At 41.3% G+C, this 14815-nt stretch overlaps 1 protein-coding gene across 2 annotated transcripts; it reads right to left on the minus strand.

Annotated features, from left to right (window-relative positions):
- Positions 1 to 202: 202 nt before the first annotated feature.
- Positions 203 to 8818, minus strand: LOC141104881 (uncharacterized). 2 transcript variants are annotated; one of them, XM_073594670.1, is made up of 5 exons: positions 8699 to 8818; positions 3912 to 4026; positions 3698 to 3795; positions 3441 to 3582; positions 203 to 1998 (listed from the first exon to the last, which is right to left on the minus strand). In XM_073594670.1, exons 2-5 carry the CDS (start codon positions 3943 to 3945, stop codon positions 1163 to 1165), a joined length of 1110 nt encoding a protein of 369 aa, XP_073450771.1. In that variant the 5' UTR covers positions 3946 to 4026; positions 8699 to 8818; the 3' UTR covers positions 203 to 1162. The 2 variants fall into 2 exon arrangements, with proteins under 2 accessions (XP_073450771.1, XP_073450770.1); XM_073594669.1 differs by having other exon boundaries at positions 203 to 2001.
- Positions 8819 to 14815: the final 5997 nt, after the last annotated feature.

The raw sequence follows: 14815 nt of genomic DNA on the forward strand, positions 1-14815 counted from the left end.
AAATGTGATAGATAGTCAGGAAATCAGATGCACTATTTGCCTGAAGGTGCTCCTAGGATTTTGGGCCCCTCTATGCATCCAGACAGAACTTGTGGTATCCCTATGCTTGGAAGGAGTAGAAGAATGTGTTTTGTGTTGTAATTCTAAGTATACCCATATTGTGTGTGAGAAATAACTTGTTAAAATGACAACTTTGTGAAACAAAATCAGATTTTATTTAATTTCTTTATTTTCCAAAAAAGATTGTGGCGAAAATTTAAAGCATCAAAAAAAATCTCCACACTTTTTACTAAATACCCCGGACTGTGTACTTTCCATAAAGGTGTCGTTTTGGGGCTATTTGTACTGTCCTGGCATTTTACGGCCTCAAGAATTGAGACAGGCCGTCAGTACATCAGGAATGATTCATTTTCAAAATTTCCACTATACATTATAGACTTTATAACTTTCACACAGAATAAATATTATACACTGATTTGCTTTGTATTTTAACCAAGAAATGTAGAAAAATAAATTTTATGCTAAATTAATGAAGAAAAATAATTTAATTACATTCTTTTTAAGAGAAACTAAGAAAAATGAATTTTTTTTTTTTCAGCATTTTTAGTCATTTTTCCATTGTATAGCAAAAGTGGTGGAGAATTACAACTAAAGGAAAGCTTTACATGTCTGAAAAGATGATATAAAATGTATTTGGGTACAGTGTTGCGCGATCGAGTAATTGTCAAAGTATCGCTGTGCTGAAAACGGAACTATGGCGTGGACAGGAAGGGGGTTTAACACGCCGGTCTTCAAGTGGTTAACAAATAATAAAATGTAAGCAAGAATCTAAATAAACCTTTATAAAACCTTTATAATTAAAGATAATAAATGATAAAATCTATGAATTATTGGATGGACCAATCACAAGCCAGCTTTTCGGTAACACATAAAAAGATCCATAATGTACAGAAAACTGATATCAACCAATAAGAAGTGTTGTCCATGTATTGTCATATCTGGCCATGTATTAGCACAGTTTAGTTGTATGGTGCGGTCTGTGTGAGTGCGGGACCGAGTCATCTCTGTATGTTTAGACTCATATTTATTAAAAAGAACCTGAAAAACATTCAATACATTCTGCCCCACCCCCAACACACCACTATTATCATGAGAAAGGTTGTTAGCGTGTGTGGATTCTCTGGTGTTGCAGAAGCCTTCCTTTCTGCATAAAAGATTTCCCGCACTCTGAACATGGATAAGGATGCTCACCCGTGTGAATTCTCTGGTGTTCATGAAGGGCTGTTTTCTGAGTAAAAGATTTTCTGCACTCTGAACACGAATAAGGACGCTCACCTGTGTGAATCTTCTGGTGTTCATCGAATGAATATTTCCAATTAAAACATTTCCCACACTCTGAACACCTATAAGGACGCTCACCCGTGTGATCTCTCTGGTGTACGAGAAGTTTTGCTTTCTCAATGAATCCTTTCCCGCACTCTGAACATGAATAGGGACGCTCCCCCGTATGAAGCTTCTGGTGTCTAATAAGACTTTTTTTCTCAGTGAAACCTTTTCCGCACTCTGAACATGAATAGGGAAGGTCGCCAGTGTGACATATCTGGTGTGCAATAAGATTTTTTTTGTCAGAGAAACATTTCCCGCACTCTGAACATGAATAAGGACATTCACCTGTGTGACTTCTTTGGTGTATAAGAAGATTTCTTTTCTCAGTGAAACATTTCCCGCACTCTGAACACGGAAAGGGACGTTCACCTGTGTGCATTCTAAGATGTTTAAGAAGGTGATTTTTCCGAAAGAAACATTTCCCGCACTCTGAACATGAATGGGGGCGCTCCCCCGTGTGAAGATTCTGGTGTCTATTAAGATTGCTTTTCAGAGTGAAACATTTCCCACACACTGAACATGACAATGAACTCTCCTCTGTGTGATCTCCTTCCTGCCCTGAATGTGATTTATCAGAAGATTCCTCAGACGTATTCCGCACATTATGGTCATCTGCTGAGAAATAATTTTACAATAAAATGTTAGAAGAATTTTTTTAAACCTTGTATTCAGGAGTCATATATGTTGGTTTAGTTCTAAATCTTTGATCTTCAACATGTAAGTGGGTGCAATCAGAACAGAAAAATATATATAGAGTAGATAAAGAATACAATGCACCCAAATCACACTGTGCAACTTTGTGCATTGATGACATTGTTATTGAGGAATGGAGATGGACCTTTCATATGGTGTACAGTATCTCCTCCTCATTTGTTGGGAACATGACGTTATATTGAGGAATGGAGATGGACCTTTCATATGGTGTACAGTATCTCCACCTCGCTTGTTGGGAACATGACATTATATTGAGGAATGGAGATGGACCTTTCATATGGTGTACAGTATCTCCTCATTTGTTGGGAACATGACATTATATTGAGGAATGGAGATGGACCTTTCATATGGTGTACAGTATCTCCTCCTCATTTGTTGGGAACATGACATTATATTGAGGAATGGAGATGGACCTTTCATATGGTGTACAGTATCTCCACCTCGCTTGTTGGGAACATGACGTTATATTGAGGAATGGAGATGGACCTTTCATATGGTGTACAGTATCTCCTCATTTGTTGGGAACATGACATTATATTGAGGAATGGAGATGGACCTTTCATATGATGTACAGTATCTCCTCCTCATTTGTTGGGAACATGACGTTATAATGAGGAATGGAGATGGACCTCTTATATGACGTACAGTATCTCCACCTCGCTTGTTGGGAACATGACGTTATATCGAGGAATGGGGATGGACCTTTCATATGGTGTTCAGTATCTCCTCTTCATTTGCTGGGAACATGATGTTAATTTGAGAAACGGAGATGGACCTTTCATATGGTGTACAGTATCTCCTCCTCATTTATTGGGAACATGACGTTATATTGAGGAATGGAGATGGACCTTTCATATGGTGTACAGTATCTCCTCCTCATTTATTGGGAACATTGTCCAATGTAGTAAATAGGATTACCTTATTGTGGTGAAGAGTTCATTCATGTGGTTTACAATATACACAGTACATTGGGCACTGGGGTAGGTACATCGATGATGTTCTTACTATCAGCAGTTAAGGTTTCTCATTCTTATTACAAATACTAAAAATGGTTACTAATAATTGTAGGAATTTTTTTTAGCATGTTGATATGAAGAGTTAACTGATTGCCTTTTGGGATCAGGAAGGAATCTTCTTAACCTAAAGAAAATGAGGCCGAGCTTTATATGGGTATCCTGCCTTCCTCTGTAAAAACTACTGCTTCAAAATTTTAATTTTTCTCGTGAGTGAATTCAGTAGACATAGACCTTTTCTCCTCTGATGTAACAAAGTAAATACAAACTTTAGTAAAGTAAAATAATAATGAGAACTGGTTCTATATTTGGTGTTTTTTAACTTACTTGGGTCCATTTGTAGAGAAGATTCTTCCTGCTTACTTTCTATAATCATCTTCCCCTCCTCCATAGACTGCTGATCTCCACTCACCAACCTCTCTTCTTCTTCCTGTTTAACCTCAACTTTGATATCTTTCAGCTCTTCACCCTAAACCCCAAAGATGGTAGAATACATTGGTAAAAAGAAACAAGAGATTACACAGAAGAATGTCCTCTCATAGATTAGAATACATTTTGAGTTCTAGTTGCTCAGTACCACCTACCTGATGATGGTGAGGGATGGTGTGACCTTCCTGTGTGGAATTCCGGGAATACAGAGGACGGGGACATCTCTCTGGTGGGTTCCTATTACTGGATCCATCTGTAGGAAACAAACACACTGACTGAATACATTGTTTCTATGTGTTTATCAGATGATGGGGGATCTAGGTGGACCCTCCGTACTGCTCTCTCCTTTACAATAAAGTCTCCTCTTACCCAGTGATGTGAGGGGCGGCTGATTCTCCATCATGACGTCCTTGTAGAGATCCTTGTGTCCTAAATACTCTCAACTCCTCCGATCACCAAATATTTTCTTCACCACTTTACAATCCTGTTTAAAGAGAGAAAATAATTAGAGAATGTGTATATCCCGCGCCCTTTCACCTGCGAACTTCTATATGAACTGATGGATAAACTGGCCTTATCTGCCCCTGTGGAAATTCTAATGGCTGGGGATTTCAATAATATTCTTGATTACGCATTAGATACTTCTAACCCGCAGTGTGCACATAATCTGGAGCTGGTTGACTGGGCTGCTTCTGTGGGACTGACGGGAGTATGGAGGTGGAAGCAACGCAACTTAAGAGTTATTCTCACTTGTCTCTGGAGCATGCTTCCTCCTCCAAAATTGATCTTGCATTCTCTTCCTCGGATTTGCTGCCATTGATAATGGAGGCCTCCCATCTTCCAGGGGGCTTATCAGATCACTCCCCACTCCAGGTTGTGCTGCGCTTGGCAGATTCCCGCTTCTTTTTGGCGTATATCTCCGGAGTGGGTATGTAATCCGTTGGTAGATGGTGTAATACAGCCGTCACTACAATCCTATTATTGGCAAATTAATGAGGGTTCGTCCACTACACAATTGATCTGGGATACCTTCAAGGCAACTGTTAGAGGGGAGTATATTTCAGGCATTAAGGCTGCTAAAACCCAGCATAGGCATGACACAGAGATTTTACAGGAGAGCGAACAGTCAGATATACGCTGACACTCCTTCGTCCACATCACTGGCAGACCTACGTCAGGCTAGAAGGGATCTCGATTTACACTACAAAGACATGGCAAAAAAAGCTAGGATCCGTACTGTGGACAGGTATTTGAACAAGGGAATAAGAATGGATGCCTGTTGAAAATGCCTCCACTGTTGTCCCTTGTGTTTATTCGCCCTCTGGATCATTGGTTTCTTCTCGGGAGGAAATTCGTAACGCTTTTGTCTCTTTTTACACAGCACAGTATTCCCCTGTCCCATCTGACTTGGGGGAGGATCTCTTGGACCTGCTCCATCTTCCCACTTTACCTTTGGAGGTATCTGAGCTACTGGATGCACCTTTCAAGACGGAGGATCTTGCTGCAGCGGTGGGCTCTTTTCCCAACCGTAAGGCACCAGGACCAGATGGGCTGCTGGCCAACAACATTTAGATTTACTCTCACCACAGTTGTTAACCCTTTATCGGGAGTGTTTGAAGAAAGGTTGATTGCCTCCCACCCATCAAGCCAGATAAGGACCCCTTGCATTGCGCTTCATTTTAAATTTCATTATTAAATATGGATTTAAAAATCCTTACAAAAATGCTGGCCAGCAGACTTATGTTGGTTATATCACATTTAGTATTCAAAGACCAGACGGAGTTTATGCTGGGGAAGGCCACTGATATCAATTTGAGAAGGGTTTACACTCATCTACAGTTGGGACCTGAGATAACTAAGGGGGGAATCTTAGTCTTTTTGGATTTGGAAAAAGCCTTTGATTCGGTAGACTGGAATTACATACAGGAAGTACTATGGCGGTTTTGCTTTGGTCCCACATTCCGTGAAAGGATTATGCTATTATATCATCCCCCAGTTTCTGCGGTTAAACTTAATGGGATAAGTTCGGATTTTGTCTCGGTAGCTAGGGGGACACGCCAGGGATGTCATCTGTCCCCTGGTTTATTTGCCCCACTTAGCCTTCTGTGTGTCCTCCGGGGTGAAGAGCATCCAGGTGGTAGTGTTGGAGGAAAAAGCGGCGCTATATGCCGAGTATATGGTAACCACTCATTAGCCTCAGCTTTATCCATCTTAGATACCTTCTCTCAGTTTTTGGGTCTAATGCCCTGTACACACGGTCGGACATTGATCGGACATTCCGACAACAAAATCCTAGGATTTTTTCTGACGGATGTTGGTTCAAACTTGTCTTGCATACACACGGTCACACAAAGTTGTCGGAAAATCCGATCAATCTGAACGCGGTGACGTAAAACACGTACGTCGGGACAATAAACGGGGCAGTAGCCAATAGCTTTCATCTCTTTATTTATTCTGAGCATGCGTGGCACTTTGTGCGTCGGATTTGTGTACACACGATCGGAAATTCCGACAATGGATTTTGTTGTCGGAAAATTTTATAGCCTGCTCTCAAACTTTGTGTGTCGGAAATTCCTATGGAAAATGTGTGATGGAGCCTACACACGGTCGGAATTTCCGACAACAAGGTCTTATCACACATTTTCCTTTGGAAAATCCGACCGTGTGTACGGGGCATTAGGGTAAACTGGGGTAAGTCACAAATTTTACCGTTGCGGGTTCCATCTCCGACCCTGAGGACCCCAATAGGCTATAGAAAGTATAGGGACAATCAGCGCAAACCAAAATTAAGACTAATGCAAGCTGAACACTAAAAGGATAACACCAACCTCAATAACATTCAATAAACAAAGTAAGTGCAGCGCAAAAAAAAGGTTACAATAATCATGAATGAAAGGGATAATGAATAGTCCAATCATAAATTGGCAATCAAAAAGTTCATGAACTTTTTGACTGCCAATTTATGATTGGACTATTCATTATCCCTTTCATTCATGATTATTATAACCTTTTTTTTGCGCTGCACTTACTTTGTTTATTGACCCCAATAGGCTGCCCACTGCAGTGTGTTGATAATGTAAATTATTTGGGCTTAACTATCACACAGTCAATTTTGGATTTTATCCTTCTTAATGTTATTCCGATTGTACTCTTAAGCAAAGCAAGCAAGCCTGCGCAACCTACCATTATTCCTGATCAGTAGAATAAATCTGCTGAAAATGAAATTTCTCCCCTTATTTCTGTATACCGTCAGGAATTCTCTAGTTTGAATACCTAAGCATATTTTCCAAACCATTGATAGAACAAGTGTTGCAACAGTCCTGGAGGAAAGGGAGGTTGGCGGTACCCAATTTTGCCAGGTATTTTTTTTAGGGGCAGTTGATATTTGCACATAGGAGGTTGTCTCAACCAGATGATGATGCTGCAGTAACTCTAGAAGCTGCAGTGGTAGGATCTTTTGAGGCATTGTCTTCTTTGCCATACCGGGGGAGGGGGGCTCCCTATTCCCTTACGGGGTCCATGCGGTCAGTCATCCGAGCATGGAATTTGGCTGGAGGGGCTGAACTCCAGAACGTTGTGGTGTCTCCAGATACTACCCCTCCGGCATAATCCTCGGCTGTCTAATTTTTTCTCATACTCGGATCCAATCGCTTGGACCAGATATGGGATAAAAACAGTAGGTGCAGTGGTCGGAAATGGGATGATGTTGACATTCGATGAGCTTAAAAGTAGATACAGGCTGCCCAACTCACACTTGTTCCGTTTTCTCCAGTTTAGGTATGCTTTCTCTGCCCAATTTGGGTCTTCCAACCTGGAGGTGCGGGTTGGGGACCTGGAGTCGCTGCTCAGAGCTAAAGATCTATCTAAAGCCCTGTCCATTTTTTATAAGGAATTATTCACGGATACTACTACGGTTTTGGCCTCCTGTCGTGCTGCATGGCTGTTGGATTTCCTACAGCTGGACAATGATGATTGGGACGATCTATTGGGGCGCCTCGTTTGCTAGATTGGTGTCTGCACGTGATCACTTGATACATTTCAAGTTCCTCCATATGATACACTACACTCCTACTAAACTAGCGAGTATTTTCCCTGCTCATCCTTTAAACTGTTGGAGGTGCGATGCCCCTGGGACAGATTTGCTGCACATTTTTTGGCATTGCCCTTACATCCGGCAGTTCTGGGTGGAGGCGGTGGACTGTGTTGGGTCGGTCACGACGATCAGTATAAGACCATCTATAGAGGTCTGTCTGTTAGGCCTGGTAGATACGTTGGTACCCAAGCAGGTAACTCGCACTTTGCTCACCCTGCTCCTGTATTATGCATGCAAAATTATTATTTTGTCCTGGAAAAAGGCGATGGCCCCTACCATAATGGCCTGGAAGGCATTGATAAATAAGGCTTTGCCTGTGTATGAAGCCACATATCTAAACAGAGGGGCACCTGATAAGTTTAAAAAGGTATGGGGTGGTTGGATAGAAAATAGCTCCACAGCTTCTGATTAATTGCCCCCTAGTTAGGGGCCCCCCCCTTTTTTTTGTGGTGAGATGCTGGGTCTATGTGGGTCTTGATAGGGGCTTTGATATCTCTTGTTTTTACAAGGGGGATATAGTGTTGGCTGCTGCACTTATGTTGTATGTACCCTTTTTATCTATCTATCTATCTATCTATCTATCTATCTATCTATCTATCTATCTATCTATCTATCTATCTATCTATCTATCTATCTATCTATCTATCTATCTATGTATATATATATTTAGTAAAATATATTTTATTTTGGCTTGGAATGACTGTAGAAGAAATAATAATTTTTTTTTTATTAAACATTTTTCTATCGGTGTCTTGGATGGGGAGATTTCCTTTCACTTCATGTCCAGCCTGAATCCCGTCTATAAACCAGAGGCTCTGGATGGACAGTTGGATAAATGGTTCTATATTTAAGATGTATCCAGTCTATAAACCAGAGGCTCTGGATGGACAGTTGGATAAATGGTTCTCTTTTTAGGATGTATCAGCGTATATTATAATACTCTATATATACGTCTGTATAGTAGTATCTGCTGGAGGTAAAAGACGTCGCAGTGACTATGGAGGAAGAGGACGGACATGACGTGGTGGGTTTCTTGGTGTAAATATAAAACAATTTGTATTACCTCCTCTGCTGCCGATTGCAAGGATATCCTTCTCTGCTTCCTGCAAACTGTCATATCTCTAGGAACCGCCCATCTATAGTTGAAATCACTTCCTGTCTTCTGTCAATTCCTGTCTTTGCGTTCCACTGAAAATAAGTGAGATCAGCACCTTGTGGAGAAAAAAACAACTGCAGCCTGTGTTTTTAAATACTTTGAAAGCTGCTTCTTGGATTGTTCTTCAGTTTTGGTGCCTAACCACTTCCCATATACAGTAACCGTTGTATAAAAACAACAAGACAGCGGACTCCTGAAAGTTGGGGGCTGTATAAAAATGGCGCTGCCCATGTACACCCTCTAGAGCGTGCAGTGGTGTGCTCAGTGATCGCTGTGTCCATCCCATGTAATCACTGGGACCAATCACAGCCATCACAAATGTGAACAAAGGTTGTATGTTGGAGCCACCACTCTGTTTCCTCTTACACCGATTGGCTGTGAGAGCAAACAGAGTGTTATCCCTGTGATTGGCACAGTACGCTGTGACCAGAGCAGCCAACCAATGTCCCTGATCACTACCAACTCCAGTACAGTATCACCATACCAGTGTTCCTGGTTGCTGCCACCCCAGTACAGTGCCAACAGACAAGTGTAAGCCAGCAAAAGTGTTTCTGATTGCGTCCACCCTATAACACCATCACTAAACCAGTGTAGGCCAATACTGATGTTCCTGATCACCGCTACACCTGTCCTACTTTCACCAGACCAGTGTACCCCACGAACATCATTTCTGATCAATGCTGTATGAGTCCCAGTGTAAGTCAATAACAGTGTTCCTGATCTCGGCTACACCAGTCCTACTATAACCAGACCAGTGCAGCCAGCAACAGTGTTCCTGATCACCAGTACCAGTCCCATTGTCCCCAGACCAGTGTAAGAAACCGTGCTCCTGATCAACGCTACACAAGTCCCAGTGTTACTAGAACTAAGTATGCAAACAACAGTGTTCCTGAAAACTGCCAAATCAGTCCCTGTGTCAACAGACCTGTGTAAGCCAGTAACAGTGTTCCTGATTGCCGCCATACCAGTTCTCCAGTGTTGCTAGACCAGTGTATGCCTGCAAAAGTGTTGTTGATAACTAGCCTCACCGGTCCAAATGTTGACAGACCAGCGTAAGCCAGAAACTGTGTTCCTAATTGCTGCCACATCAATACCAGGGTCACCAGACTAATGCAGCAAGCAATAATATTCCTGTTCGCTAGCCAACCAGGTGCCAGTGTCATAAGAACCTTCCTTGATTGCCACCACACTAGTACAGTGTTACCATAACCAGTGCAGCCACAACAGTATTTCTGATGCCTGCTACAAAAGAGCAGTGTCATCTCAGCCTACTGTCTGGGCCAATCCTTTGCCTGATTGCTGACCACATTACTGTCTGTTGTCTTACCTGACCCATCTGTGTATCCCACTGACTAAGTTCCTGAGACACCAGTCCCAGCCATCCCCTGGAGACAACTGCACTCCTGGAACCACAGGAACTCTATTGGTCACCCTTTGTTCATCCTCCTATACTTCCTGGTCAGTGAGCATGGCATTCCTGGGGACAACCACATATCAATAGGTTAGGCTTGCTTGGCTTACAGGTACAAGGATTGCTACAGGTGACAACACAGAGCTGTATTCCCTTACCACTTGTAGATAGGCAACCATTACCGTACACTGTTTTTATATGCAATGCTGGTTGATTTTTGGGACACACAAGATACAATGTTTGGTACATAATCAATCCATAAACACAAACAAATACTTTAAGTATGTCAAAATACCTGAGCTGGTAATCACTAAATGATCACTAAACGAAGGGTGCGTAACCCTGCACACCAGAGGTCATTCGTATTAGGACATAACTTTCAATCAAATTATATAAAACATCTCTGGACTGTATTTATAAAAGGTATAGTTTTATGTTCTTACCTTTTACCCCATGAAATGTCTATCAAGTAAGGATTTATTTGCACATATGTCTATCTAATATATCCTTTATCATTATGTATTTATGTGTTACAAGATTTACCAGTGTTTTTAATTCTTATGTACATACTGTACCTTGCTCAGTTTCCTCCATGAGTTGGCAGGAAACTTCTGGCTGGTTGGTCTGTGTATATATACACCACATCATTAGGTATTGTTATTTGCTTGAGAAGGGAGCGTGCATGCCCCTATAAGTTATAGTGCATGTTCTGAAACACGTTGCATTCCGGACCCGAGGCCTGCCTGTGTCATCCTTCTCCTGGCTGCCCACCCTCTTCTGGAAGGACTTCCGCCATCTTCCTCCTCCACATGGAGACTTCTGTCACATTCCATCTGGCGGTAACAGATCCTGCAGCCTGCTCCAACTGGCGTCCTGGACCTACACTTATTGATGTGCCTGTTGTTTACCCATCTATTGTTAGTAGCCCTGTTGTGGGGTCTTTTAAAATACAAAGTCTTACTGCACTCGGAGGCGCTTCTCTGCTTATGTTTTTCTATATTCAGATTCTGCTAAACTACACCAAGAAGCCTGCCCTAGTGCCTTGGACATTTTTGAACTTATCATGGACTTATACCTTATAATTGCTCTGCTTGCATATTAGGTATTATGACCAAGCCTCTGCGCCTATAACCTCTTGTTCTTATTTAATACCAATGACCTTTGGTGCGCAGGGTTACGCACCCTTCGTTTAGTGAGCACATAATCAATCCAGACATTAAAAAAAGTCTCACACATGTGGCATTCCCGTACTTGGGAGGGGTAGAAGAATGTGTTTTGGAGTGAAATGCCGTGTACACAAGGTTGGACTTTTCAGCTACAAAAGTAACGACCGGACTTGCCTACACGCGATCACACCAAAGTCCGACGGATTCGTACGTGATGATGTACACCGGACTAAAATAAGGAAGTTGATAGCCAGTAGCCAATAGCTGCCCTAGCGTCAGTTTTTGTCCGTCGGACTAGCATACAGACGAGCAGATTTCTGGGTCCGGCGGAGTTAAGACGTAAAGATTTGAAGCATGTTCCAAATCTAAATTCCGTCAGATTTGCGACTGGAAAAGTCCGCTGAAGGTCCGGTGAAGCCCACACATGTTCGGATTTTTCGCCGGATTTGGTCCGTCGGCGTCCGTCAGACCAGTCCGGTTGAAATGTCCGACTGTGTGTACGCCCCATTATTGTTAGTATGCCCATACTGTGTATTAACATATTTTATTAATTGACAAATTTGTGTAAAAAAGGAAACATTTAATTTTCTTTCTACATTTTACTAAAACGTGTGCCCAAAACATGAAATACCTGGGGGTGTTACCTCTCCAAATTGTGGCAATTTTGTGAATGTTTCTACTGTCCTCGTGCTTCAGGGCCTCCAAAATGTGATAGGTAGGTCAGATAATTAGATGTGTAATTTTTGCCCCTAGCAAGCCTGAGGGTGCTCCTTGGATTTTGGATCTTTCTATGTGGTTAGGCTCTGTAAAGGTCTCACATATGTGGCAACCTCATACTGGGGAGGAGTAGAGGAGTCTGTTTTTTGGGGTGTGATTGGAAGTATTCCTATCCTGCATGTTAGAAATAACTTGTTACCATGACAAATTTGTTAAATAAGATTATGGCAAACATGTACAACTTCAAAAAAGCTCACCTTGCATCTTACTATACATCTTAGAAAGTCTACTTTCCAAATTTTGTGGGCGTTTCTACTGTCCTGGTGCTCCATAGTCTCCAAAAGGTGATAGGTAATCTGGAAATTAAATGTGTTATTTATGCCCTGTAGTGCCCACTCCAAAGGAGCCCCTGTTTGCCCAAAGTTCATTCTCCAGTTTAAAGCACAGACAGCCAGACACGCGGCAGCAGTCACTCTTTCTAGCTCAATAAAACAATCTAGAGGTTTCCTGGTCTGCACGCACAATGTTTCTGCATAACTGGATGCCCCCTTCCAATATCAGTCCAACATTCACCACTGAGCTCTCTAGACCAGATCCCAAGTGAAATCCCTTGATTAGCTTCAAAAACAGGAAGGAAAGGATCCTCAGAAGTAGCCCCCCTAGCTCTGGACTAGCTGGGAACACGATGAACACCTGAAGAACATCAGCTGGACTGCTGATTTGCTTCATCCAGCCCACTACATTCTAGAATCCTTCAGAAGACAAGGGGAAATAATCAAACCTGCTGCCGGTGAAACCCGGTATATCTCAAAGCAATCACAAACTGCTCCACAGCCAAAAAAAAAAAAAAATGTCCTAATCATTCTAGCAACCTATTTAGGAGGGTGATACACTCCTTAAAAGTCTGAAGGTGCTCCTTGGATTTTGAACTCTGTGGTTAAGCTCTAAAAAAGTCAATATATAATTGGTTCAAACATTGAAAATGTCTCACATATGTGGTATCCCTATACTTGGGATTAGTAGTAGAATGTATTTTTTTGTAGTAGTTTTTTGTTGGAGCCACGAGGGAGCTATAATGCCAAACACATCACAAAACCTTATCTGCATATAAACCTACCCCTTTTGGATATAAAAGAAAAAGGCGAAAAGAGAGCCTCACCTGCAGTAATTACTAGACATGTGCATACTGAAATATTTTGTTTCGGAATTTTGTTTTCGTCCGAAAAATAAATGTATTTAGTTACTCCCGAAATTTGTTTTTATTTATTTTGTTTCTTTAAAAAATGCATTAGTCCGAAAATCCGAAATAATTAAGGTCGAATCTGTCATTGAAGGCTTATGGTGTCTGTCGAATGTTCTAAGAAGATTCGACGGAGCAGCTAAACTGTACGACACCGCAGTCGTACATTTCCGATCGAATGTTCCGCCTACAAGCTATAGTAGAATTCTAATGTTGTATGACACTAGTAATAATTATATTTATTATTACTAGTCAACCAACATTAGAAATCTTCTATAGCCTATGGGCGGAGCATTTGACCATAAATGTCCACTCGCGGCGACTGCTTCGTCGAATCTTCATATCGAATCTTTTCTCTCTATGTTGAATAATCTTACACTAATAGAGTTAGGTTAGGCACATTCAACCTTTTTTGCTATTGTCTCTATAATGTCGAATCTTTTCTCTCTATGTAGAATAATCTTGGACTAATAGAGCTAAGGTTAGGCACATTCGACCACAGGTTCGATGGACACAGATCGCTATTGTCAGCGTCATGTCGAATCTCCTATCTATATCGAACTGTTGTCGCAACAAAAACGAAAATAAAGCATTTGTTTATGTCGGATATTTGGGTTTTCGGATTCTGCACGTTCGTTATCGTTTGTTAAAACAATAACGAAAATTCAGACGAAAATGCATTCGGAAGAAAACTAATGCACATGTCTAGTAATTACTAGGGACCATGCAGCTTATATATAAGGGAACTTTTTTTATACACAAAATATCAAATGGTAATACAAAAAACACTGGATAAAAATCCCATCACCAGCCCCTCAGTAAAAAATTACAAAATAGACAACGTTGCCTGATCAAGATGCAGCTTGATCAGACGGCGTTGTCTATTTTTTACTGAGGTGCTGGTGATGGGATTTTTTGATATTTGATTTGATATTTTTGTGTAATAAAATATCTATAAGCTGCATGGTCCCTAGTAATTACTGCAGGTGAGGCTCTCTTTTCACCTTTTTCTTTTGTATGCTTGGTTGATTACCAGTATCACACCTTATTGAGGTGAGTCAGCTAGCCCATACACCCCAGTGAGCTACTGGCTATCCCCCTGGTTTTCTTTCCCTTTTGGAAATACCAGCTACATAAGCAGGACATGAAGTTACTTCTGAGTGACACAATAGTGGCCCCTTTCCTGGACTTTTTGTCCTCCCTATGGCCATCTTTTCAGCTGCCTTGATCATCAGTACATGGGCTCCAGCTGTTGATGTAAATATTGATAATATCTATTCCATCGCTCTATTTTTTATGACTTAACAGATAGTCTCTCATACAATTCAAATTAATGCATAAACTCCGGAAGAAGTCGAAAACTTTTGGCGAAAGATGTAGAGATTGACGCATCTATTGTAACATGGAATATGTAAACTATGTTTGTTGATCAAAACACAGTGAGATTCATGGTTTTAATGAATATTTTTTAACTGAAATGAAACAAAAAA

The sequence above is a fragment of the Aquarana catesbeiana genome, linkage group LG08, assembly GCF_042186555.1.
Source record: "Aquarana catesbeiana isolate 2022-GZ linkage group LG08, ASM4218655v1, whole genome shotgun sequence".
Lineage (NCBI taxonomy): Eukaryota > Metazoa > Chordata > Amphibia > Anura > Ranidae > Aquarana > Aquarana catesbeiana.

Coding starts and splice junctions, on each gene's coding strand:
- LOC141104881 (XM_073594669.1), bottom strand. CDS start 3,945: ATGATGGAGAATCAGCCGCCCCTCACATCACTGG. Junction 3,796..3,911: donor GCCGCCCCTCACATCACTGG/GTAAGAGGAGAC, acceptor TGTTTCCTACAG/ATGGATCCAGTAATAGGAAC. Junction 2,002..3,440: donor TTCTCTACAAATGGACCCAA/GTAAGTTAAAAA, acceptor ATTATTTCTCAG/CAGATGACCATAATGTGCGG.